The sequence below is a fragment of the Amyelois transitella genome, chromosome 30, assembly GCF_032362555.1.
Source record: "Amyelois transitella isolate CPQ chromosome 30, ilAmyTran1.1, whole genome shotgun sequence".
Lineage (NCBI taxonomy): Eukaryota > Metazoa > Arthropoda > Insecta > Lepidoptera > Pyralidae > Amyelois > Amyelois transitella.
The window spans coordinates 4,134,347-4,161,999 of record NC_083533.1 but is presented as its reverse complement, the minus strand read 5'-3'; the positions used below and the strand labels follow the sequence as shown (position 1 = coordinate 4,161,999).

Genomic DNA, 27,653 nt, shown 5'->3' with positions numbered 1-27,653 from the left:
GGTTTCGGGTACTTTTGACCTGACCCTTCACCAGGACGTCCTTAATTGAATGCCAGGAATGATGAGGAATGGAATTACTCTGATTGGCCTGGGTCTTGGATGTTTATCTATGTAAGTGTTTATTATAAAATAGTATCTCGTAACACAAGTCTCGAACTTACTTCGAGGCTAACTCAATCAGTGTAATTTGTCCCGTATATATTTATTTATTAATTTTAAAAAAATGTCAGTTTACTCATATGTATAACAATTTAAATTTCCTCAGCCTATCGGCCTTGCCATCGTACATTGTCTCATATATATGAGTCATTAACATAGGCGTGAAATTGTATGACTTAGTAACATAACCTTTGAAGATTATTGTCTATGATTTCATCCGATTGACATGGCCATTATCAAGGATTTTTTAACTTTCAGATCATTTGTTTAGTCATTGTGCCGTGTGGTTCCCGGCACCAGTACAAAAAAGAATAGGACCACTCCATCTCTTTCCCATGGATGTCGTAAGAGGCGACTAAGGGATAGGCTTACAAACTTGGGATTCTTTTTTAGGCGATGGGCTAGCAACCTGTCACTATTTGAATCTCAATTCTATCATTAAGCCAAACAGCTGAACGTGGCCATTCAGTCTTTTCAAGACTGTTGGCTCTGTCTACCCCGCAAGGGATATAGACCTGACCATATGTATCTATATTATATATATCTTCCTTCTCCTGGCTTTAGTCCCGGTCGCATCCTCACCGCTCTGGAGAAGCCCGGGGTGTGCCTTCGACCATGGACCCTGGATTGGGTGAGTCAGGTTTTTACACGAAGCGACTCCCGTCTGACCTCCGCAACCTTTGCAGGGGAACCTAACCCGTATTGGATCGATCATGGTTACACATCCAGTTGCCTGAATTAGCAAATTTCCTTCAATAGAATTTGTCAATTCGAACAAGTAGTTCCTGAGATTAGCGCGTTCAAACAAACAAACTCTTCAGCTTTATAATATAAGTATAGGTAGATGTATGTATTAAGGCAGTTTGATGGATCATTGACGCAGAATCATCTTTATTTATAAGCTCTTAATAATGACATAAAATTTAGAAAAATCCTCCACGGAATGTGGAATTAGGAAATTTTGCATTATTAATTTTTTTTTTAATTAATTAAAATTGTCTTCTTAATTATTTTTATGGATACATCAAAATAATTAATATGGTCGCATATGATTAAATGCGTAATTTTAAAGAAAAAAATAAATAAAAATAAAAACAATACGCTCAACGGCCCACATTAAGTTGTAAGCTTATAAAAACATATTTAAATACAGAATAATTGAAAATTGATATTGAAATAGTGTAATTGGTAGAGCCGTGTGGTTCCCGGCACTAATACAAAAAACAATAGGACCATTCTATCTCTTTCCCATGGATATCGTAAACGGCGACTATGGAATAGGCTTTACTTGAGATTCCTCTTGTAGGCGATAGGCTAGCAACCTGTCACTATTTGAATCTCAATTCTATCATTAAGCCAAGTAGCTGAACGTGGCCATTCAGTTTTTTGATGACTGTTAACTCTGTCTGCAGGGGATATAGATAGATATAGATATATACAGGACAAATTACACATATTGAGTTAGCCTCGAAGTAAGTTCGAGACTTGTGTTACTAGATACTAACTCAACGATAAATATTTTATAATAAATAGATACTTATATAGATAAACATCCAAGACCCAGGCTAATCAGAAAAAGTTCTTTTCTCATCATGCCTTGGACGAGATTCGAACCCGGGACCTCCGGTGTCGCAAGCGTAATACCGCTGCGCCACGGAAGCCGTCAATGTAGACGTGAAAATATGTTACTAGCGACCCGCCCCGGCTTCGCACGGGTGCAAAATTCCGAAAAATGTATAATGTATTATACAATAAATAATACTTAGTACATTATTTTTATAAATCCTGTAAGGTTAAGCCTGCGTACGCAATGTAAGCGGCAAGAAATGTTAGAATTTACGACACCACATTAGAAACCCTGAAAATAACAGTATTTCTCAATTATTTAATAGATGTTATTATACATAAAAACCTTCCTCTTGAATCACTCTACCTGTTACAAAAAACCGCATCAAAATCCGTTGCGTAATTTTAAAGATTTAAGCATACAGACAAACAGACTAAAATAGCGACTTTGTTTTATACTATGTAGTGATAGTGATGTTAAATAGTGACAGGTTGCTAGCCCATCACCTACAAGGGGAAATCAACTAGAAACGTTGAAGCTTTTTATTTTTATTTTAATTCATCCAGCCCAGGACTTAAACCTCGACATGAGGTCATAAAAAATGACCCCCTATTACCGACAAGGCCAATTTGAAAAATATTATCTTACTAGCTGTGCCCGCGACCTCGTCCGCGTGGTATAGTTAATTTGGGCATCATTGAAGCCCTCAAGGATGAATACCGTTTTTTTTTTCTCACATTCTCCATTATTTCTTCGCTCCTAATAGTTGCAGCGTGATGTTATACAGCCTAAAGCCTTCCTCGATAAATGGTCTATTCAACACAAAAATATTTTTTCAATTCAAACCAGTAGTTCCTGAGATTAGCGCGTTCAAACAAACAAACTCTTCAGCTTTATAATATTAGTGTAGATAAACAATATATTGCCGTTGCGAAATTATAATCGGATTATTATACTGCGGCCATGAGTGCTTTCCAGTCGCATATAATATAGACATTAACCTTTTTCGAGTCGGTTAAAATCCGTCTAGAAATATACAAAATACCTAGAACAAAGGAACAAAGGAATTAAAAGTGCCGCGTGGTACCCGGCACTAATACAAAAAAGAATAGGACGATAGGCGACTAAGGGATAGGCTTACAAACTTGCGATTCTTTTTTAGGCGACGGGTTAGCAACCTGTCACTATTTGAATCTCAATTCTATCATTAATCCAAATAGCTGAACGTGGCCGATCAGTCTTTTCAAGACTGTTGGCTCTGTCTACCTCACAAGGGATATAGACGTGACCATATGTATGTATGTAACTTTTTTTGAGTCGGTTAAAATCCGTCTAGAAATATACAAAATACCTAGAACAAAAGAATATTAATCGAACTAAGTGTGGTTTAAAATTATAACTGGCGGAGAATGCCTTGTAACATTAAGTTACCTAATATACATTGTTTTAAATAAATACATACATATAATCACATTTTTATCCTTTGCGGGGTGAACAGAGTCTTGAAAAGACTTAAAGGTCACGTTTAGCTGTTTGACTCAATGATAGAATTGAGATTCAAATAGTGACAGGTTGCTAGCCCATCGCCTAAAAGATGAATCTGAAGTTAAAAAGCCTATCCCTAAGTCGCCTTTTACATCCATGGGAATGAGGTTTAGTGGTCCTATTCTTCTTTTTTGTCGGGTGCCGGGAACCACACGGCAACGCTGGTTACCACACGTCAATAAAGATTAATTAGCCCTTGCTTAGCGACAAGGCTTATATTTTTGTGTAGTCAATTTTTACCGTTAAAATACCTGTTTTATTTCTAAAAACCCATTTTCAAATTTTTAGTCAGGATGTCGTAAATTTAATAATTAACTTACCGCATGTTCAATACTATGATTCATTTAGTTTATTTTTTTGCAAGAAGGCATTTCTCACACATACGTGACACGTCTTCATCTCGTACAGAGTAGACAGAGCCGATTGTCACAAGAACCACATTTAAGAAGAAATTTTAACATACATACATATGGTCACGTCTATATCCCTTGCGGGGTAGACTGAGCCAAGTCTTGAAAAGACTGAATGGCCACGTTCAGCTATTTGGCTTAATGATAGAATTGAGATTGGCACCAGACATTTTAATGATCGAATAAATCATTTTCAGATAGTGACAGGTTGCTATCTTATCGTCTATAAGAAGAATGTCAAGTTTATCGGCTTTTCCCTTTATTGGCTTTTACAATTCACACGGGAAGAGTAGCAGCAGACGCAATCTACGTTTATTTGTTAGAATAGAATAGAATACAATAGATTCAAACAACATATAAGATACCTAAGTATAACCATATTTAACATTCACGTTTTTTAATGTAGACTATGCGCATACGTCCAAAATTTAGATTTAAGTTTGTAAATTGACGTCCGGTGACGGTGAAAATGCTGCAGTGTAGTTTGTTCCGCCGCTTCTTCAACACATTTCCGCTTCTTCAAGCGCGCAGCTTTGGAAGCGGTAGTAGATATAATTAGATTTAAGTGATGTGACGTCAATAAGTGATACCTTGTATCCAATTTAAAAAATAAATCTTATCTATTCTTATAAACTTGGCTTATAAAATTGGGTTTCTTCAATTTGGCGACGGGCTAGCAACCTGTCACTATGTGAGTCTCAATTCTATCGTTAAGCCAAGCAGCTGAACGTGGCCTCTCAGTCATTTCCAGACTGTCAGCTCTGTCTACCCCGTAAGGGATATAGACGAGATTATGTATGTATCCAATTAAGAGCATCGCAGATTTTGAAATACCACAATCACCTTAAATTTTTAAGGCATGTCGCCTGACTATACAAGCTTCACACCCACGATACGTCTGGTTATTGTCATCCAAATTTAGACTGTCAATTTTGTACAAAGCCTTCGGACGAGTAAATAATTGCACTGTTATATTCATGTTGCGAAATTCTAGAGTATATACAAACGTACATACATACATATAACCACGTTTGTATCCCCTGCGGGGTAGACAGAGCCAACAGTCTTGAAAATACTGATAGGCGACGTTCAGCAGTTTGGCTTACTGATAGAATTGAGATTCATATAAAGTGACAGGTTGTTAGCCTGTCGCCTAAAAGAAGAATCCCAAGTTTATAAGCCTATTTCTTAGTCGCCTTTTAAGACATCCGTGGAAAAGAGACGGAGTGGTCTTTTTCTTTTTTGTATTGGTGCCGGGAACCACACGGTATTAATATATATGCATGTATGCATGAATGCATGCATGTTTGTAAAGCGATAACTTTCGAACCGTTTTGGTCAGATAGGTATTGATGAAATTTAAAATGCATATAGTATCTGTAAATTGTGTGTGTCAAATAAATGAATTATCTATCAGTTCACAGGGCATCAAAATCGTTTAAGTCGTTTTTGAGATATATTCACAATTTTGTGAAAATTTAAAATGTTTACGAGGTTTAAGTGCGCGGCAATCAGTTTTAAATCACATTTTGGTCATACAAAAAAATCTTTGATTATCTATCAAATATAACTTACCACCAAAAAAAATTCTACTAATTAGCTACAAGATATTATAAAATTCTGTCAAAATTACTAAATTTTAACATTGTGAAACAAACAAATCGGCCCTACGGCCCCATGGTAACCTTTTACATATATATATTGTGTTAATTAGAAAATCGGTTATTTATAGCATTTTTCTTTGACACATTAGAAAGCTCGTTAAATTATACAGATGGCGTTTGTTAAGGTCATTCAAGGGTCACCTACAAGGCTAAATTTTCATACTTGGAACATACATACATATAGTCACGTCTGTATCCATTGCGGGGTAGACATAGCCAGTAGTTTTGAAAAGACCACAAGCCACGTTCAGCTGTTTGGCTCATTGATAGAATTGAGATTCAAATAGTGAAACTGTTTATATATTTATAAGTATAGTATAATAAATATGATGTTTGAATTGCAATAACATGAATGCCAATAATGGTACGTCAATATACATTTTTGCTGAAAAGGTTAAGGTCAAATGTTTTTATATGTATTCCGGATGAACTATAGACAACATTTTTTTTTCAAAATTTCAAGAACGTTTCTATTGGAATCTCAATTCCATCATTAAGCAATACAGCTGAACGTGGACTTTCATTATTTCCAAGACTGTCGGCTCTGTCTATCCCGTGCCGTCCCGATACCTACTATACTTTATAACTAATTTGTACAAATACATTTGTATTTTGTACAATAAATTTCAAATAAATATGGGACTAATTACACAGATTGAGTTAGCCTCGAAGTAAGTTCGAGACTTGTATTACGAGATACTAACTATACTTTATAATAAATACTTAGATAGGTAGATAAACATCCAAGACCCAGACCAATCAGAGAAAGTTCGTTTCTCTTCATGCCCTGACCGGGATTCGAACCCGGGACCTCCGGTGTCACAGACAAGCGTATTACCGCTGTGCCGTATTACAGAAGCCGTCATATGAAATGTCTATGGATAGTTCAAATGATCTTTAAAATTTGATAGCGTGCCCAAAATGCTGACTGCATATTGTCCAAACTACATTTAAATCGTGATAGTATACCGTTTATAGACAGGGTTATATACCTATGTTTGTTTGTCATCTTTGTTATTTCTCGTGAACCGCTCTTGACCTCAACAATCGATTATTAATTATGTATTTAGTTCGCAATTATATCCAAAACCATATTAACATATATATAGGTAGATATTATTATTATTATTTGAAAATCCTTGCATTAAATTTGTGTTTATATATAACGAACAAGGGCACTTAAATTTTTTAGTAAAATTATTTTTTAATTATTAAATGATTATTTTAATCATAGGAGTGTGGAGGGAAAGGGCGGAGTGGGAAGGCCTAGACGAACGTATCTTGATCAAATTAAGGAAGTCCTGGCAAAGGGTCAGGTCAAGAGTACCCGAAACCTGACGCTTGCATGAAGAGAGTTATGAATGTGGATGAAGCGATGGAAGTATGCAGAGATCGTGGCAAGTGGAATGATGTAGTCTCTGCCTACCCCTCCGGGAAAGAGGCCTGATTTTATGTATGTACTAGCGACCCGCCCCGGCTTCGCACGGATGCACAGCCGATACTAAATATATCTCTATTAGAACTAACTAAAGGACCGCCCACAAAGCGGCTAACTACTTAAGTCTTGCTCCCGGCAAAAGTGTCACTTCTGCCTGCAGTCCCGGGCCGTGCAGCAGAAATCGTAATATTTTAATTTCACCACAACTTCAAAACTAAATGTCCAATTTTAATCATTCAAAGACCAAATATTATCTACATAAACTGTACTTATTGATGAAATTATTTATTTTGATAAGGATTAATAGCATGAGTAAAAAAAACGCGTTTAAAGTGGACCAAAAAAATTCAAGATTTTTAAATAAAAATGTGGTTGTTGTGCCTCACTCGACATAGATACTTAGGTATAGTGTGTCGCGGACTTTTTTGTAGATATTTATAAGATCTACAGTTAATTAAAACATTTTATGGTTCTATCTTTTGTAGTTTAGGCAGCGTACGCAAAATAAGTAACTTTTTGGTTGATTTTTTTCAGTTTGTGTCCGAAAAATCCAAATATATTACGGAACCCTATTTTTTTCCAAAATAAAATATAGTCTATGTTACTCGTGGATAATGTAGCTTTCGAATGGTGAAAGAATTTTTAAAATCGGTCCAGTAGTTTTTGAGCCTATTCATTACAACCAAACAAACAAACAAACAAAGTTTTCCTCTTTATAATATTAGTGTAGATGTATGATCAAAAAATTATGCAATCCATTTTTGTAGGTACCAAATAAAGTACACTTTCTCTTTAAGGCGATGGGCTAACAACCTGTCACTATTTGAATCTCAATTCTAACATTAAGCCAAACAGCTGAACGTGGCCCACCAGTTTCTTCAAGATTGTTAACTCTGTCTACCCCGCAAGGGATATAGACGTTATTATATGTATGTATGCTTTTATCCCTCACGGGACAGACCACAGGGGTAGACAGAGCCTACAGAACCGAGATTCAAAAAGTGACAGGTTGCTAGCCCATCGCCTTGTCACTTTTACCTCTGTCAACACGGTAAGCTATAAAAAACGTGAATACATATCAGTATTCATGAATACATATCAATGCCGTGTGGTTCCCGGCACCAACGAAAAAAAAGAATAGGACCACTCCATCTCTTTCCCATGGATGTCGTAAAAGGCGACTAAGGGATAGGCTTACAAAATTGGGATTCTTTTTTTAGGCGATGGGCTAGCAACCTGTCACTATTTGAATCTCAATTCTATCATAAAGCCAAATAGCTGAACGTGGCCATTCAGTCTTTTCAAGACTGTTGGCTCTGTCTACCCCGCAAGGGATATAGACGTGACAATATGTATGTATGTATGCATATCAGTATGTCTGTTGTATTACGACGAAACTTTTCCCCGACCTAATATCAAGTATGTAAACATCCGTTTCATGGTAAGTTTTCGAGAAATACCCAACAATAAAATTATACATTTAGACCTTGATCTGTTAGTGAATCACCATGCCGATATTTGCGTAAATTTTATGTATGTCCGTTCGTAAATTGTGCAATAATATACATATGTAAGAGACATCAGGATGGTTATTTTTTAAATCTTGAAATGAGAGTCTTCTTCTTCCGCCTGGCTTTAGTCCCGGTTGCATCCTCACCACTCTGGAGAGGAGCCCGGGGTGTGCCTTCGACCATGGATAAACTTAAGACACTTGACGTGCCGTGTGGTTCCCGGCACCAATAAAAAAAAGAATAGGATCAGTCCATCTCGTTCCCGTGGATGTCGTAAGAGGCGATTAAGGGATAGCCTTATAAACTTGAGATTCTTCTTTTAGGCGATGGGCTAGCAACCTGTCACTATTTGAATCTCAATTCTATCGTTAAACCGAACAGCTGTACGTGGCCTTTCAGTCTTTCAATACTGTTGGCTCTGTCCACCCCGCAAGGGACATAGATGTTACTATATGTATTTCAATCAAGTAGGTACTTTGGTATAAATTATATATGTGTGATGCTAAAGCGCAGTGACTTGCCGCTTTTTACTTAATTATCTAGTTTCTTTATTGTTTGCCGGTTGAGTGGAAGAGATCCCTTCATGGGATAAGTCCGCCATTGCAAGTGATTTGTATCTTTTATTAACTATGTACTATTTTCTTGTTACTGTGTCAATTTTTATGCAATAAAGATATTACAAACAAAGAAACAAGCTTTTTTTTATTCATGCACTCATGCATTCTTTCAAATCGTAAAACTCAAATGTCTGACGCCAGAATCGATTGACGACTTAAGTAGCTTAAAATATATCATTATGTTTTTATTATTTGCTAACAGCCTTACATAATATATTGATACAGTAATCCACGCATAAGCTGCCTAAATACGATAAACAATCGAATAGTCTATTACCGTTTTGGCGATATGATATCATATCAAGAGTTTGTCTGGAATGTTTGTAATTTTTTTTTACTAAAAACCCCTTGTTACTGGCCAGTTACAAAAAAAATTAATATGTTTTGTTTTCATAATGGAACCTTATTGAAATCTAGCTGTGTCCGCGACTTCGCCCGCGTGGAATAGTTATTTTGGGCATCATTGAAGCCCTCAAAGATGAATAATTTACCCCGTTTTTTTTTTCACATTTTACATTATTTCTTCGCTCCTTATAATTGCAGCGTGATGTCATATAGCCTTAAGTCTTCCTCGATAAATAGTCTATTCAACACAAAAATATTTTTTCAATTCGAACCAGAAGTTCCTGAGATTAGAGCGTTCAAACAAACAAACTCTTCAGCTTTATAATATTAGTATAGATTATCCAAAATTATTACTTTATACGCAATAGTTCACCAGTGCATGTTTTTATATTTAATAATAAGTACACACACACACAATCACGTCTATATCCCTTGCGGGGTAGACAGAGCCAACAGTCTTGTAAAGATGATAAGTAAATATAAATATTATTATATCCAGTGAAATAATATAGATTAACTTCGTGTCAAGTAGCTACATACATACATATAATCACGTCTTGCCTTGCGGGGTAGACAGAGCCAACAGTCTTGAAATGTTTTACGATTTGAAAGAATGCATGAGTGCATGAATAAAAAAAAGCTTGTTTCTTTGTTTGTAATATCTTTATTGCATAAAAATTTACACAGTTACAAGAAAATAGTACATAGTTAATAAAAGATACAAATCACTTGCAATGGCGGACTTATCCCATGAAGGGATCTCTTCAAGTCAACCGGCAAACAATAAAGGAACTAGATAATTAAGTAAAAAGCGACAAGTCACTGTGCTTTAGCATCACACATATATAATTTATACCTACTAAAGTATATGACTGATTTACATACATATAGTCACATCCATATCCCTTGCTGGGTGGACAGAGCCAACAGTCTTGTAAAGATGATAAGTAAATATAAATATTATTATATCCAGTGAAATAATATAGATTAACTTCGTGTCAAGTAGCTACATACATACATATAATCACGTCTTGCCTTGCGGGGTAGACAGAGCCAACAGTCTTGAAATGACTGATAGGCCACGTTCAGCTTTTTGGCTTGATGATAGAATTCAGATTACTACCCATCGCCTAAAAGAAGACTTTCAAGTTTATAAGACTATGCCATAGTCGCCTTATACGGCATCCATGGGAAAGAGAAGGAATGGTCTTATTCTATTTTTATTGGTGCCGGGAACCACACGGCAACCACAAGTAATTTTATATACGAGTATGTATAATTGTTTTAACATTTACATCTAATGCTATTCAAACATTTCGTAGTCATAATTTAAACGAAATGTCAAAATTAAAAAAAAAATCTGCAAAAAACTAAGACTTGTATTGTCTGTGGAATTTAAAAAAAAAAGAACTTTTATCTTTTCTCAGACAAAATTCATTGTTTAAATACCTACTTTTATTTTTATAATTTAGCTGCAGACGAGGATTTTGATAATAATTTAAAATTATATGTGGGCAAAACCTATTGTGATATAAAAACCCGTAGTTCATTGCTCTTAGATCAGATCTTGTGTTATAAATTATGAACAGTGCTTGTTAACTTGAGTACCTATGTATAGCACAATAGAGCGAGTGTGTCGTGGAAATCTGAATTATTATCAAATTAGAGGCCGCCCGCGACTTCGTCCGCATGGAAACCCTATCAATCCCGCGGGAACTCCGGGATAAAAAGTAGCCTTTATGTTATTCTGGGTCTTCAGCTACCTACATACATACCTACCTACATTTCTTTCATCGTAATCGGTTCAGTAGTTTTTGCGTGAAAGAGTTACAAACATCCATACTGACATTCTGACATACTCACAAACTTTCGCATTTATAATATTAGTAGGATATGTAGATTCTAGAAGAACTTGAGATTCTTTTTTAGGCGATGGGCTAGCAACCTGTCACTATTTAAATCTGAATTCTATAATCAAGCCAAAGAGCTGAACGTGGCCTATCAGTCTTTTAAAGACCGTTGGCTCTGTCTACCCTGCAAGACGTGATTATATGTATGTATGTATATGTATTAATGTATTTTCTTTTTACAAATTGAACAACAGAACCAAATTTCATCGTAATCGGTTCATTAGTTTTTGCGTGAAAGAGTTACAAACATCCATACTGACATACAAACTTTCGCATTTATAATATTCGTAGGATAGTTGTTTATCTATAACTAAGTGCCGTGTAGTTCCCGGCAACAATAGAAAGAAGAATAGGACCACTCCATCTCGTTCCTATGGATGTCGTGAAAGGCGAGTGAGGGATAGGTTTGTTAATTTGAGATTCTTCTTTTGGGCGATGGGCTAGCAACCTGTCACTATTTTAATCTCAATTCTATCATTAAGTCAAATAGCTGAACGTGGCCATCCAATCTTTTCAAGACTGTTGGCTCTGTCGACCCCGCAAGGGATATAGACGTGACCAAAGTTCAAAATTCAAATTCAAAATTTTTATTCATTGTTATAGGATACTTCATATCGCTTAATAATTGTCAAAACGTATGGTTTAACAACATTGGTTGACGTCAAATAAATTACTTAAAACTAAGTTTACTGCCGCTTCCAAGGCGTCAGTGCAGAAGAAGCGGTAACAAACTGCACTGCAGCATTGTCTTCAACAACGTCAACTTCACAATATCAATTAAATTTAGAATAGAATGTGGACGAGAGAATGTAGAAATGTATGTTTAAATAATAAACTTCACCTTATTTTGTTATTCTAACTATTATGGAACATAGCAATAAAAATGGCGTGACAAAATTTAATACAACAATCTAAATATTACATACATAATGATCATGTCTATATCCCTTGCGGGGGAGACTCAGCCAACAGTCTTCAAAAGACCGATAGGCCACGTTTAGCTGTTTGGCTTAATTATAGAATTGAGATTCAAATAGTGACAGGTTGCTAGCCCACTGCCTAAAAGTCGAATCCCAAGTTTATAAGCCTATCCCTTAGTTGCCTTTTACGACATCCATGGGAAAAAGAAGGAGTGGTCCTATTAAATTGGTGCCGGGAACCACACGGCACTAAATAAATAAAGGCCCACCCCGGGCTCCTCTCCAGAGTGGTGAGGATGCAACCGGGACTAAAGCCAGGTGGAAGATGATTTATTACAAAATTTTGACGACCAACAAACACAAGGCAAAGACTCTTTGCTATCAAAATTTCGTATCAATCCATCAAAACGATATTATTATCTTGATAAATAACCCCATTACACATAATAAATTCATTACCATTAGAGAATAGCAAAGTATATGAATTATAATATTTGTCGTACAGTCGTACTGAAAACTGTTAAGGATTTTGCATTCATTCAATGTTTTTCAATGTACCTATATAATGTGCATTCGTCCACGATTTAGATTTAATATTTTTGTAAATTGACCTCCGGTGAAAATGCTGCCGAAAATGTGCCGCTTCTTTTACACATGCGTTTTGGAAGCGGTAGTAGTTATAATTAGATTTAAAAGATGTGACGTCAATAAGTGATACCTTGTGTCCCAACTAATATTATAGATGCGAAAGTAAGTAAATTAAGTTTATTTGTTGGTTATAATCTTTACGGTTTATTTACTGAATTTACTTCTTGAAATATCACGTTTATTTAATTAAGAGTCTGGAGAAGGACATACCTTTCATCCCGGCAAAAACATAAGTTTGTAGCGGGAGCGATGATTCGGCTCGACCACCATCAAAGGGATGATCTTCCGCCAGGCTGGTGTTACGCCTGGAGAATGAAAATCCTATGAAAATGCTGCAGTGTAGTTTGTTCCGCCGCTTCTTCTACACATGCGCTTTGGAAGCGGTAGTAGTTATAATTAGATTTAAGTTATGTGACGTCAATAAGTGATACCTTGTATCCAATTTTGAAAATAAATCTATTCTATTCTATTCTAGAACCGCGCGACAGACGATGTTGTGTCGGAGGTTGTAGGGGCTCCAATCCGTGAAATCTTTGCTTGCGCGATTAAGGTTTTTCGATGTTTTTTACTGATAGCGTCGCGTAATTTTATTTTTTATTCTTGTGACTTGTGGCGTATAGATTTCGCCTCAAGTTCATACATTGGGATTTGCGAAAAACGTGTTTTCTTTTGTAGTTGGCGTTAAGTTAGTCGTTTTATATAGGTTGCGTTTAATTCGCAGCTTTTCGTAGGTAGTGTTAATTCCGTCGCGTTTTTGTAGATGGCGCTATATTCACGCGCGCGAAGTAGCGGGTTAAAAGCTGGCGTAAATATAAAATTGATAGGAAGTTAAATAATCCTATTAATATTATAAATGCGAAAGTTTGTGAGTTTGTCAGTATGATTGTTTGTTACTCTTTCACGCAAAAACTACTGAACCGATTACGATTGAAGTTTGGTATGTAGGTAGCTGAAGACCCAGAATAACATATAGGCTACTTTTTATTCGGACGAAGGGCGGGCGGCCTCTAATATAAAATAGATAGGAAGTTAAAATATCTTCGAATAATTTTCATAGCAATTATCGGCGCGACTGTACATTCCGTGTACAATCGCTGTGTATTTATGAGCTCATTTTAATGACACGATTCTCCTCGCCTGTACATGATGGCTGTATGCCATTGTGACCTTAGCTTAAGGATCCAATGCGACTTTATTTTATTACGGTAATTCCATATAGTTTATTTACTTTTTCTATTGTAATTCTAACCTTGGTATTATTATTTTCGGCTGTGGACTAGCGTAATAAACAGACATGCATCTTCTTCTTCCTCCTGGCTTTGCATCCTCACCACTCTGGAGAGGAGCCCGGGGTAAGCCTTTGACCATGGATCCTGGAATGGGTGAGTCAGTTTTTTACACGAAGCGACTCCCGTCTGACCTCCGCAACCTTTGCAGGGGAACCTAACCCGTATTGGATCATATGGTTACACCACCAATTGCCTGAATGTGCAGGTTTCCTCACGATGTTTTCCCTCACCGTAAGAGTATCGGTTAGTATTCAAACTGATGTACTTAACTTTACTAATCCAGGATCCATGGTCAAGGGCACACCCCGGGCTCCTCTCCAGAGTGGTGAGGATGCAACCGGGACTAAAGCCAGGAAGAAGTAAAGAAATAATTGGAATATATCCTAGGTAGATATAATTTTTCCGTCTAACATCGGTATAATGATAATTAGATTACTACGAACAGACATTTGTTATTTGTTTGACAGTTCTAGTGATGGGAATAACTATTACCTTAACGATATATGACGAATAAACGTTTTATCTTTTCAACTACCTACTCGGTTCGTCATTATTTGGATTAGAGACAGTATCAGCTAATATAATTATTATATTTTTTATTATGCGGTTTCCACGTAAAAGTCAATGAAGGGAAAGGCTAATAAACTTGGGATTCCTCGTTTAGACGATGGGCTAACAACCTGTCACTATTTGAATTTCGTTTTCATTATAAAGTCATACACCTGAACGTGGCCCTTCAGTCTTTTTGAAACTCTGCTCTGTCTACCCCGCAAAGGAAATGACGTGATAAAATGTTTATATGAAAACCTTACAAAACTGTTCTGGATGTCACATCACTATGCCCTAGTTGCAGTCCATCAATATTAACAAAGTAATTAGACAATAATTACCCATTGTTATGACAATTCTCTCTGTTCGTGATTAGGTTAGAATTAAAATAGATAGATAGGTAAATGATGTAGGAAGTTATTAAAATGTCAAGCCGTGTTAATTTTGTAATATTATTCTTGATGCAAATTTAATTATTAGTAAACAAAACAGGACTGCCATACTTAGTTTCAAATGTTACTACCTATCTACATACAATTACGTCTTTTTCCATTACGGAATAGACACGGACAAGTCTTGAAAAGAGTGAAAAGATTTGTGGCGAAGAATATGAGCACTCCATCTCTTACCCATGGATGTCGTAAAAGGCGACTAAGGGTTATATACTTAGAATTCCTTTTTTTGGTGATGGGCTAGCAACCTGTCATTATTTGAATCTCAATTATCTACTCTTTTGATGACTGTTGGCCCTTTTTACCCCGCAAGGGATATAGACGTGATTGTATGTTAAAGTAATTATAGAAACCGATAAAGAGTAATCGATAATATATCTTTGACTGAATTAACCGAGGAACATAAAAAGATGACAAACTTATATAAATTCAAGAGGGCATTAGTACCTAATGTTCTTTTTGTATAACAGATTTTCCTTAAATTTCGTGATAGCAAGTCTATGGAAAGTAGGTCCCCAGGGTTTTGATTTTCAAGAATCTTAACAGACAATTGAGTATATCCTATAAGGGTTCTGATTTTTCTTGAGGCATGGGACCCTATGAAAACTAACTACCGGGAAATGGGGGTTAATGAAATAATATAATAAAATAATAATTATTTTATTGCATTCATATCTACTAATATACACTTAATTTACAGGCACATTTTCATAATCAAGTGATGCATGCTGAAAGTTATTGTATTTCAATTTTTATTAAGGTCCAAATTACGCCCGAAAGATTTGTTCAATTTTGTCCTATTACCTGTTGGTCTCATTCCCAACTCGTCCTAATTTATATAATTTTACTTTTGATACAAGTCTCATAATATTTACTCTCATGGGGGTGATAGACATATTATTACATAAAAGAACGTGTTTATATTATTAAGATTTTGATATAGTGAACGTATTTTATTTAGTGAAATTTTTATACTGGGAATGGGCACGTTGCAAGTACTTACAGCACCAATTACAAATAAAACAAATTTTCTCGAATTCTTCTCTAATTTTTTAATTACCCTAACATACTTTAGTAGCCGTTTTGCATTGTTTATAAATATGAAACTGATTTAAGACACATTTTTGAATGAATGCCTTAAATACATAGCCGACAATTGTATAATTTTCTTAAAAAATTATAACAATAAATTTATTTATGCTAAAATGATCTTAAAACTAAAAACTTATTTTTAAAAGGCACTATCGAATACTTTATATCACAAATAAATACAGAATGTCAATGTTCTCAGACTAAAAAATAATAACATTAGTTCGAAAGTACAAATAGTTATTGTTATGGTGATGCAATGTCATGTTATTTGTTTTTTTTTTAATTGTATTTATTAAAAACACAACGAACTATATTAAACAAAAGTAAACACACGGTATATTCAGTCAAACTCCTTTACATAACAATACAAAAAAACCTTAATTTAAGTACCAATATTTAAAAAAGAACATTATTGAACTTTCGCACTAACGAATTACGTTTTTATACAAAAAATATATATATATATTTTAAATTTAATTACATGTTAATGGCGGACTTTTTTGGAAACTTCAAAACATCTTTCACATACATATTTCCTTTATTTTACAGAAGATTATTGTGAGTGTATTTTCTTACTATGTACATTATTTGAAGACTAACGATGGGACGGACGAGTATTCTAATACCCATGTTTTTAACATAATATCAAGGAAATTTACTATATTTTAGAAATAATATCTCAGCATGTATGGAAAAATTGTCCCCGAAAATTCATTCTCATCTTCCTACCAGCAACTAACATTATTAATATACCTTTCAGTCAATATTTAATGTGATGGCTAAATATAAAACCTTTCTGGCACAGTGTTTAAAATATCCATGAGGTCACAGGTTCATCTCTTAGCAATTTTAAAAACAGCACGTGATATTTGAAATTTAATCATTTATTTATACAAAAATATAAAAGATATTTTTTTGATGAATTACAGCACAATGTTATTTTTACTTATTTCATTAGAAATACTCTTCTTGTATATTGAACCATTGCAGCAACGATAAAAAAAAAACACATCAGATTGATTTTCACTAAGTTTTGAATTTTTTTATTTATTAGCTTATGTTCTTTTATTATTCATAGTACAATCAACCACATATCAAGTTACCCTGCATATATATCTATGACCCGGTAATAAAGGCGAATTTGCAGTAACATTGGGTAGGTTGATGTGCTGTTGACCGTATTAAAGGTTAGTGAGTCTGTGATTAAAGAATTGATTTGCATCTAAATTAAATTTTACAAAACCAGACAAAAAACTTCTTTGCACCATTTACGACGAAAATTGTCACCATTTAAATAAGTTACCTAGTTAGCAAAGATATAGTATAATAATAGTATAGTTTTACAAGTGAAACAATTATGTAAAAAAAGGAAAAGAATCTGTTATTTTGGACATAATCATGTTTGTCACAAAAAAATAAGATCTGAGAGAAAACATGCAAATCTGTACAAAAGTTTTAATATTTATTTATAACAAAATTATTAAAGAAAAACATTTTATCAAGGCACAATGGGCGGAATAAACACTAAAAAAATATATGTAACAGTTTACTTTCATTTTATTTATTAACTTTGACATTTAATGTAAAACTAAATGATGGCATAACATAATTTTATTGAGATGATTTGTATAGGAATAGACTAAAATTGGGAAGAACGCTATTTGGAATGGGAACAAGTTGCTACAGTATTACCACATTTAAAAAATGGTCTCGGCAACATTCGGCGGCGCAGAATAGCTTAAACTACCGCCTAACCAACCGAATGCCATTTAAATATTTAAAATAACGACCATATTACAATTACATTAAATTTAAAATCTAAGAGCAAAATGTCTTCTGTCAACTGGCTCGTAATAGCAGATAGTTCAGTTCGCGAGTTCAAATCGCGCGCTCTGATTGGCTCAACCGTTCAAATATTTTCGCGCCGTACAAAAATTAAGACTCCTGCGCAAGAATATCGGTGTAACTCATAAAAATGGTCATACTGTAACCGATATACTAGTTAACGGGACGTCTTACGAACTATCACTTGGTAAAGTGACGTTTCAGGAACGTGGCAAGTCAGGATTAGGACCAATCGGGAAATGTTACATTTAAGACTTATAAAAAATTGTGATTTTTCGTTGGCAGTATTAATATCTTACTATGATAAATAATCATTTAGAAAATGTTATGACATAATTATATATAAAAAACATGTAATTATAAAACGGGTAAGGCACTCAAATGATCGACTGACAATCTTAGGGCAGAAAAATATTTCAATCATAGGACGCTCCTTATTGTTCTCAATACAGAAATACGTCTGCACAAAAAATGATGAAATACCTACATCACATTAATATATGCTTAATTTAATAGACATTACATTGTTTTCCAAAATACAATTCATTCTTTTAGTAGGAAATAAATAGACTGATCCCTATTATATATGGGATAATTTTATTAAATTAAATACACATTTGAGATTCTGAATACACAAGTGAATGTATGTAAAGTGTCGTGTGGTTCCCGGCGCTTCACAATAGAGACGCTTTATCGATATTTTTTTCAATAATATATTTTTAATAAACTAACTTTCACTTTGCATTATAAATAATGTTATTTCGGGTCGTGACCAATGCCGACAATTTAAAGGTGAACGTGTACATTTCAGTGAGCTATCGATCTTTATCAATAGGAGAATAAATTTTAGTCAATGGCTTTACTCAGACGAAATCTATCGATAGCGAAACTATCGACAATTTAGCAGCACTATAGACGAAACCACGGAAATATAACCAATTAAAAAAAAAAAAACATAAGAGAATTTAAAAAGAAAATTACCTCAAATGACCTTTTATTTCGAAGTAGATCAATGAAAAATTCTAATTGGTATTCAATAACTTCAAGGAAATTTTACCTCCGTCTAAAGCTGCCTTTAACAAGTGATTTTTTTATTTATTTTTTAATTAATTATATTTCCACACACCTTCAACAAATATACCAAATTCACATCCAATCGTTGCCAACTACAAAAACTTAAAAAACACACACAAAAAAAATAAAATTACCACCTCAAGTAATAAGATCCTTCAATTTATTCTTCAACAATTTAACACGTTTATTAACAGCACTCTTGTAACTCTTCTCGTAATTTTTCACATCCAACTTCTGTCGACACCGCACTCTCTCTTCGAATAATCTATAGAAATCTGGTAGCGGGGTGTCGACCAACTCTACATCGGTGTGGTCTATGGTCTTCGTTTTTTCGTCAGGGTGGTAACAAGCGGCCATGTTTTGTACGAAATGATTGAACATGGCCGTTTCAGTGAACCATTCGAGGAAATATTGGTTCTGTTTTGGTGTAGCGTTCTTTTTGAACGACTCTTTCTGTGAATGAAGAGAAAAAAATATAGGGTATTTATTAAACACAAAATCACGCCTCTTTCCCGGAGGGGTAGGCAGAGACTACCTCTTTCCACTAATATATTATTTATTTATGTACATATATACAATTTATTAAACATCATCAATAATCAAATTATATTTATATATACATACATATAATCACGTCTATATCCGTTGCGGGGTGGACAGAGACAGCAGTCTTGAAGACTAATAGGCCACGTTCAGCTGGTTGGCTTAATGGTAGAACTGAGATTCAAATAGTGACAGGTTGCTAGCCCATCGCCTAAGCCTATCCCTTAATCGATTTTAACAACATCCATGGGAAAGATATGGAGTGATCCTATTCTTTTTTTTTTTATTGGTGCCCCACTTCATGTATACATACTTTTTACTATAAATAAAGTAACGAATATACGCCTTGGAAGCGGCAGTAAACTCAAGTTTTAAGTAATTCATTTGACGTCAACCAATGTTGTTAAACCATACGTTTTGACAATTATTAAGCGATATGAAGTATCCTATAGTAATGAAAAAAATTTTTGGATTTTTTGAATTTTATAAAATGGATGAAAATTGACAAATTTTATTTGAACTCACATCAAAAACGACACCATCCTTCCCCAGCATGCCCTCGGCGACCTCCCCCACACTGAAATACCTCCAGAAATCGCCGAGAACCTCGACGAAGAAACGCAGAAATGCTTCCGATATGAGAACGTTTCTAGTTTTGGCGTCTTCAATGGTGTCCTTGTGTTTGACTAACTCCATCTGTGAAAAGTGAGCCGTGAGGGAAAACATATATATACACATACATATAAATCCTACTACTATTATAAAGGCGAAATTTTGTATGGATGTTTGTTACTCTTTCACGCAAAAACTACTGAACCGATTACCATGAAATTTGGTATGTAGGTAGCTGAAGACCCAGAATAACACATAGGCTACTTTTTATCCCAGAGTTCCCGCGGGATTGATAGGGTTTCCATGCGGACGAAGTCGCGGGCGGCCTCTAGTAAAATATATACGGGACAAATTACACAGATTGAGTTAGCCTCGAAGTAAGTTCGAGACTTGCGTCACGAGATACTAACTCAACGATACTATATTTTATAATAAATACTTATATAGATAAACATCCAAGACCCAGGCCAATCAGAGAAAGTTCGTTTCTCATCATGCCGGGATTCGAACCCGGGACCTCCGGTGTCACAGACAAGCGCACTTCCGCTGCGCCACAGAGGCCGTTAAATACATATGATCACGTCTTTATCCCTTACGGGGTAGACAGAGCCAACAGTCTTGAAAAGACTGATAGGCCACGTTCAGCTGTTTGGCTTTAAGATAGAATTGAGATTCAAATAGTGACGGGTTGCTAGCCCATCGCCTTAAAGAAGAATCCCAAGTTTATAAGCCTATCCCTTAGTCGCCTTTTACGACATCCATGGGAACGAGATGGAGTGGTCCCATTCTTTTTTGTATTGGTGCCGGGAACCACACGGCACACAAGTGATTATTGTGACGTCAATAAGTGATACCTCGTATCCAATTTTGAAAATAAATCTATTCTATTACCTGTAAAGATGTCTTCAAAGTTTTGTAGCACGATGTCGGGAGTATAGTCGCCTCGTCGCCTTGGTAGAAGAGCACTTTGGACGGATGGGTAAGGTCTATAAGCATACCCTGGAACAATGTCGTGGGATTAGCTTCTGTTCCCGTGGGAATTTTGGGTAAATTACCCGAAATAACAAGTTGAAGAAAACACATTTCAACAAATATGAAGTATATATAAATTAATAAATAAATATATACGGGACAAATTACACAGATCGAGTTAGCCTCGAAGTAAGTTCGAGACTTGCGTTACGAGATACTAACTCAACGTTACTATAATTTATAATAAATACTTAATATAGATGAGGAGACGATAGACAGACAGGAGAGTTATGAATGTGGATGAAGCAAAGGAAGTATGCAGGGATCGTGGCAAGTGGAAAGAGGTAGTCTCTGCCTACCCCTCCGGGAAAGAGGCGTGAGTTTATGTATGTATGTATGTATGTACTTAATATAGATAAACGTCCAAGACCCGGGCCAATGGAGAAAAAGGCGGGGGGGAACAGATTAAAAATATCGTCTCTTGAGAGTCAACATTGACAGCTGTCAAATTTGCCTTATTAGTAGTATTTCATACATACATACATGTAGTCACGTCTATATCCCTTGCGGGGTTGACAGAGCCAACAGTCTTGAAAAGACTGATAGGACCACGTTCAGCTAGAATTGAGATTCAAATAGCGACAGGTTGCTAGCCCATCGCCTAAAAGAAGGATCCCAAGTTTAAAAGCCTATCCCTTAATCGCCTTTTACGACATCCATGGGAAAGAGATGGAGTGGTCCTATTATTTTTTCTAATGGTGCCGGGAACCACACGGCAAAGTAATTCAAGTTAATTCAAATTTAAAACGATTAATTCCAGTCAAACTGTCAAAGTCCAAAATGATGGAGAAAAGGAGGCGCGCGGGGAAACAGATTAAAAAAATATATCGTATATTGAGGTTGACATTGACAGCTGTCAAATTTGCCTAATATTCTACTAATATTTCAAAAGCAAACTCACCTCTTCGAAGCTCAAATCTTCATCGGTCTCGATGCCAGTCGACAACATTCCCGCCAGGATAGGCAGGGGCGCTTGCAACACGTCGCGTTGTATCTCCGACGGGATTGCAGATATGAGTGGTTGTTGCCACACGAACGGATAGAGGATTGATTGGAGCGCTTCCATGCACGAGGACAGTTGGCTGGGGGTGGCAACATACAATATACATAGAATAAAATAGAATAGATTTATTTTCAAAATTGGATACAAGGTATCACTTATTGACGTCACATAACTTAAATCTAATTATAACTACTACCGCTTCCAAAGCGCATGTGTAGAAGAAGCGGCGGAACAAACTACACTGCAGCATTTTCATAGGACGTCAATTTAATGAAGAAATTTCTATCATTCATTTCAAGAACACTTTTTGGTAAATTATATAATTTTAACATATAAAAGTAAATAAATAAATAGTAAGTAAAAATAGTAATATATAGTAATAGTAATATAGTAATCTTTATTTGTGCCGTGTGGTTCCCGGCACCAATAAAAAAAAAGAATAGGACCACTCCATCTCGTTCCCATGGATGTCGTTAAAGGCGACTAAGGGATAGGCTTATAAACTTAGGATTCTTATTTTAGGCGATGGGCTAGCAATCCGTCACTATTTGAATCTCAATTCTATCATTAAGCCAAATAGCTGAACGTGGCCTATCAGTCTTTTTAAGACTGTTGGTTCTGTCTACCCCGTAAGGGATAAAGACGTGATCATATGTATGTATGTATGTAAAAATTGTAATATAGTAATAGTAATATAGTAATCTTTACTTATATTATAAAGCTGTGAAGAGTTTGTTTGTTTGTCTGAACGCGTTAATCTCAGGAACTATTTGTTCTTAAGGCAATATATGTAACATTACGCTGCAACTTTTAGGAGCAAAGAAATAATGGAAAATGCGAAAAAAATACAGGGAAAATTATTCATCCTTGAGGGCTTCAATGATGCCCAAAATAACTATTCCACGCGGACGAATCCACAAGAAAACGAATCTATCAATGGAACTTACCTCAACTTAACACTAATGACGATGACTTTCCTCTCCAGCAAGAGAGATCGGAAAGTTTTAACAGATTGTCCCGTGTCTCAGGGGTAGACAGATTCTTTCAACAACAATTCATAAACATTCAACAACAATTCTTAAACATATAGTCTAAGATCTAGGATCATACTCTAATAAGGGCTAACTTAATGGTGTCAGCGGTGGGATCGTATCACACATACAAAAAATAACTAATTTTTTTCAAAGGGATAGGCAGACACTACATATTGTCGAAAGTTTTACCAGAGTGTCCCGTGTCTCAGGGGTAGACAGATTCTTTCAACAACAATTCATTAACATATAGTCTAAGATCTAGGACCATACTCTAATAAGGGCTAACTTAATGGTGTCAGCGGTGGGATCGTATCACACATATATAAAATAACACATCGTCTTCATAGGGATAGGCAGACATTACATATTTCACACTTGCCACGCATTCCCGCATACTTATTTCACTTCAATCACATTCATACGACCTTTCACCAAGTTTTGACTGTTTTTTTAAAAGCTCTATCAATGGATCTCACCTCAATTTATCACTAATGACGATGACCTTCCTCTCCAGCAAGAGTGATCCGAACACTTTAACAGCGAGACCCGTTCCGAACGAGTCTATGAGAGTGGACAAGTTGTCTTCATCCACCCGAGGCTCCATGGGACGCTTCATAACTTTTTGTCTGAAAAACAAAAGTTTGTTTGTTCCTATATATCACGTCTATATCTTGCTATATTTGTAAATTGACGTCCGATGAAAATGCTGCAGTGTAGTTTGTTCCGTCGCTTCTTCTACACATGCGCTTTGGAAGCGGTAGTAGTTATAATTAGATTCAAGTGATGTGACGTCAATAAGTGATACATTGTATCCAATTTTGAAAATGAATCTATTCTATTCTATCCCTTAACAGAGCTTACGGTTTTGAAATGTTTGTCTCAATTATAGAATTGAGATTCAAATAGTGACAGGTTGCTAGCCCGTAGCCGAAACCTACCTATAGTAAAATTACAACAAAAACTCACCTAGTTTCAAAACTCAGTGTGAACCTCTTCGGTCCATTGTTGTTCTCGAAGTCCAAAAACCTGGGCGACTCCTCGTGATCATCCCCAGATCTGCCTGGACTCCTTCTTAGGTCCGGCAACGTCTTGCATTTAAGGTGGTCCATCTATAAATTGATGCATTAACATGATATGATGCAATAACATGATGCATTGATGATAAAGTGAAAAGATTTGTATGTTGCGTATGTTTGTAAGGAATAAAATTGAAAAACTACTGAACCGGTTTTGATGAAATTTTTGTACACAGATACGGACACTCGTATTTTACGGACACATAGAATTTTTTTTATATAAAAATTACAGAAACACAAGTAGTAAATTGTGGCGAAATCACTAATGTCATACACCTTCAACCAATCACAGCGATGAATGCGACACGCGTTGCCAATGGCAGCGAATAGTCTGAAACGCGATGACAAAGTTTCCACAAATTGGAGCGTAAATACAACTCAATATCGTCTGTCGTGCGGTTCTCCAGACATTACACCAGCCTACAAGGAGATCTCCCCTTTGGTCGACCCCAAAAAGAAGATTTAAATTTGATTCATTATTTTTTTTAAACTAATAAACAATAAACAAAAACTAAAAAGCAATAAAAAAAATTGTGTTTCAAATTAAAAAAAAAGCAAGAAACTTCAAAAATTATACACAATATTCATACCATTCATAATATTTCCTAATTTCACAATAATATGTACATATAAAATATATTTTTTATATACTTCTACTACACTATAAATAATTACCTGTTTGTCTGTATGTGTGTTGATCACTATCTCCTCGCCGGGTCTCGGGAACGTTGCGTCGAAGAGCTGGTGGAGAAGCGACTGGATCTCTTGATCTGAACTGCCGTGATGAGATTCGATCTCTTGAAGTATCTGTAAAAGTTGCATACATACATAGATATGTAGGAAGTATAGTTATTAAGGTTATTTATTCCTACAGAAGACAGAAGGAGAAAAGTGGAGAGAAATAATCATTTAAAAATCACTCTATTATTCAACATAAAGAATATCTACTTCACAATAAAAATTATTTTGACATATTTGACATTTAGCGTGCGAACCGAATCATCGCTCCCGCTACAATTACACAAAATTACACCTCTTTCCCGGTGGGGTAGGCAGAGACTACTTCTTTCCACTTGCCACGATCTCTGCATACTTACTTCCTTCGCTTCATCCACATTCATAACTCTCTTCATGCAAGCTCGGCGGTTTCGGGTACTTTTGACCTGACCCTTTACCAGGACGTCCTTAATTTGATCAAGATACGTTCGTCTAGGTCTTCCCACTCTGACCTTTCCCTCCACACTCTCCTTGTATATCTGCTTAGTCAACCTGCTTTCATTCATCCTCTCCACATGACCAAACCATTTTAACCTACCCTTTTCTATTCCTGTAACTACATCTTCTTTCACATCACAACATTTGCCAGGACGTCCTTAATATGATCAAGATACGTTCGTCTAGGTCTATTATAATGAGGAGGGTTAATGTATAAGTTTTGATACACTACAAGTCAAATTCAAACTTTTTATTCATTATTATAGGATACTTCATGTCGCTTAATAATTGTCAAAACGTATGGTTTAACAACATTGGTTGACGTCAAATAAATTACTTAAAACTAAGTTTACTGCCGCTTCCAAGGCGTCAGTGCAGAAGAAGCGGTAACAAACTGCACTGCAGCATTTTCTTCAACAACGTCAACTTCACAATATCAATTAATCTTAGAATAGAGTATAGAGTATTTGATAGTATTATAAATAGAGTATTTGACAAACCGTGCCGTGTGGTACCCGGCACCAATACAAAAAAGAATAGGACCACTCCATCTCTTTCCCATGGATGTCGTAAAAGGCGACTAAGGGATAGGCTTACAAACTTGGGATTCTTTTTTAAGGCGATGGGCTAGCAACCTGTCACTATTTGAATCTCAATTCTATCACTAAGCCAAATAGCTGAACGTGGCCATTCAGTATTTTCAAGACTGTTGGCTCTGTCTAGCCCAAAAGGGATATAGACGTGACCATATGTATGTATGTATTTGACAAACCTTATAATAGAATCCGGGGGCTCTGTATTTTCCTATGATGCAATAGCATAGTGGAAGACATGTAGTGGCGCCCTCTGGTAACACCCTGCGGCAATAGCTGGAACAAAATATGGAATTGGCAAATCTATACTAATATTATAAAGCTGAATAGTTTGTTTGTTTGTTTGAACGCGCTAATCTCAGGAACTACTGGTACATACATACATATAATCACGTCTATATCCCTTGCGGGGTAGACAGAGCCACAACTGGTACGAATTGAAAAATTAGGTACTTTTGTGTTGAATAGACCATTTATCAAAAAGGCTTTAGGCTATATAACATCACGCTGCAACTTTTAGGAGCGAAGAAATAATGGAAAATGTGAAAAAAAAGGTGAAAATTATTCATTGTGGGCTTCAATGATGCCCAAAATAACTATTCCACGCGGACGAAGACTTGTGAGAATGTCAGCATGGATGTTTGTTACTCTATCACGCAAAAACTGCTAAACCGATAACGATGAAATTTGGTATGTAGGTACCACTCTATCTCTTGCCTTTGGATGTCGTAAAAGGCGACTAAGGGATGGGCTTACAAACTCGGGATTCTTTTTTTTAGGCGATGGGCTCGCAACCTGTCACTATTTAAATCTCAATTCTATCATCAAGCCCAATAGCTGAACGTGGCCATTCGGTCTTTTCAAGACTATTGGCTCTGTCTACCCCACAAGGGACGTGACCATACGTACATATATGTATGCATCCCACTTCTGACACCGAAAATTGCTTCCCACCGCTGCCACCGGCACTTCTCACGTCACGTAATAACGGAGGAATCTTCTGGAAAATATATAACGAGTTTACTTACCCGTAAGCTCTCTCTCCTCTCTCCGTTGTCAGAACAAGGGAATAACATTGTGAACTAGCATCAGGAGTCCACTGCCCTCTCTGGGACCAGCTCAGCGTCTCCGGGAAGATCAGGTTCTCTATGTGAGGTGGCACAGCGACCTGGAATACATCAGAAGTTTATTAAACGTCGGTCGGAAAGATGCACTATTATAATATTTATTTATTGTAATATAAATTTAACTTTATATTTATGTACATATAATCACGTTAATATCCCTTGCGGGTTAGATAGAGCCAACAGTCTCGAAAAGACTGATAGGCCAAGGTCAGCCGTTGTTTGACTTAATGATAGAATTGAGATTCAAATAGTGACAGTTTGCTAGCTCATCGTCTAAATGAAGAATCCCAAGTTTATAAGCCTATCCCTTAGTCGCCTTTTATGACATCCATAGGAAAGAGATGGAGTGGTTCTATTCTTTTTTGTATTAGTGCCGGGAACTA

General features: G+C 35.9%; 1 protein-coding gene across 2 annotated transcripts in view; it reads right to left on the bottom strand.

Moving 5' to 3' along the window:
• Positions 1-15,668: 15,668 nt before the first annotated feature.
• LOC106131024 (uncharacterized) overlaps positions 15,669-27,653 on the bottom strand; it is a 51,055-nt gene continuing 39,070 nt past the window's right edge. For both annotated transcript variants that reach the window (XM_013330008.2, XM_060952967.1), the window contains 9 exons: positions 27,172-27,311; positions 26,323-26,419; positions 25,011-25,142; positions 24,226-24,368; positions 23,736-23,885; positions 22,124-22,304; positions 21,082-21,189; positions 20,104-20,274; positions 15,669-19,488 (listed from right to left, as the gene is read on the bottom strand). In XM_013330008.2, coding sequence (XP_013185462.1) covers positions 19,174-19,488; positions 20,104-20,274; positions 21,082-21,189; positions 22,124-22,304; positions 23,736-23,885; positions 24,226-24,368; positions 25,011-25,142; positions 26,323-26,419; positions 27,172-27,311 — 1,437 coding nt within the window. In that variant the 3' untranslated portion in view covers positions 15,669-19,173. The remainder of the gene's footprint in view (positions 19,489-20,103; positions 20,275-21,081; positions 21,190-22,123; positions 22,305-23,735; positions 23,886-24,225; positions 24,369-25,010; positions 25,143-26,322; positions 26,420-27,171; positions 27,312-27,653) is intronic.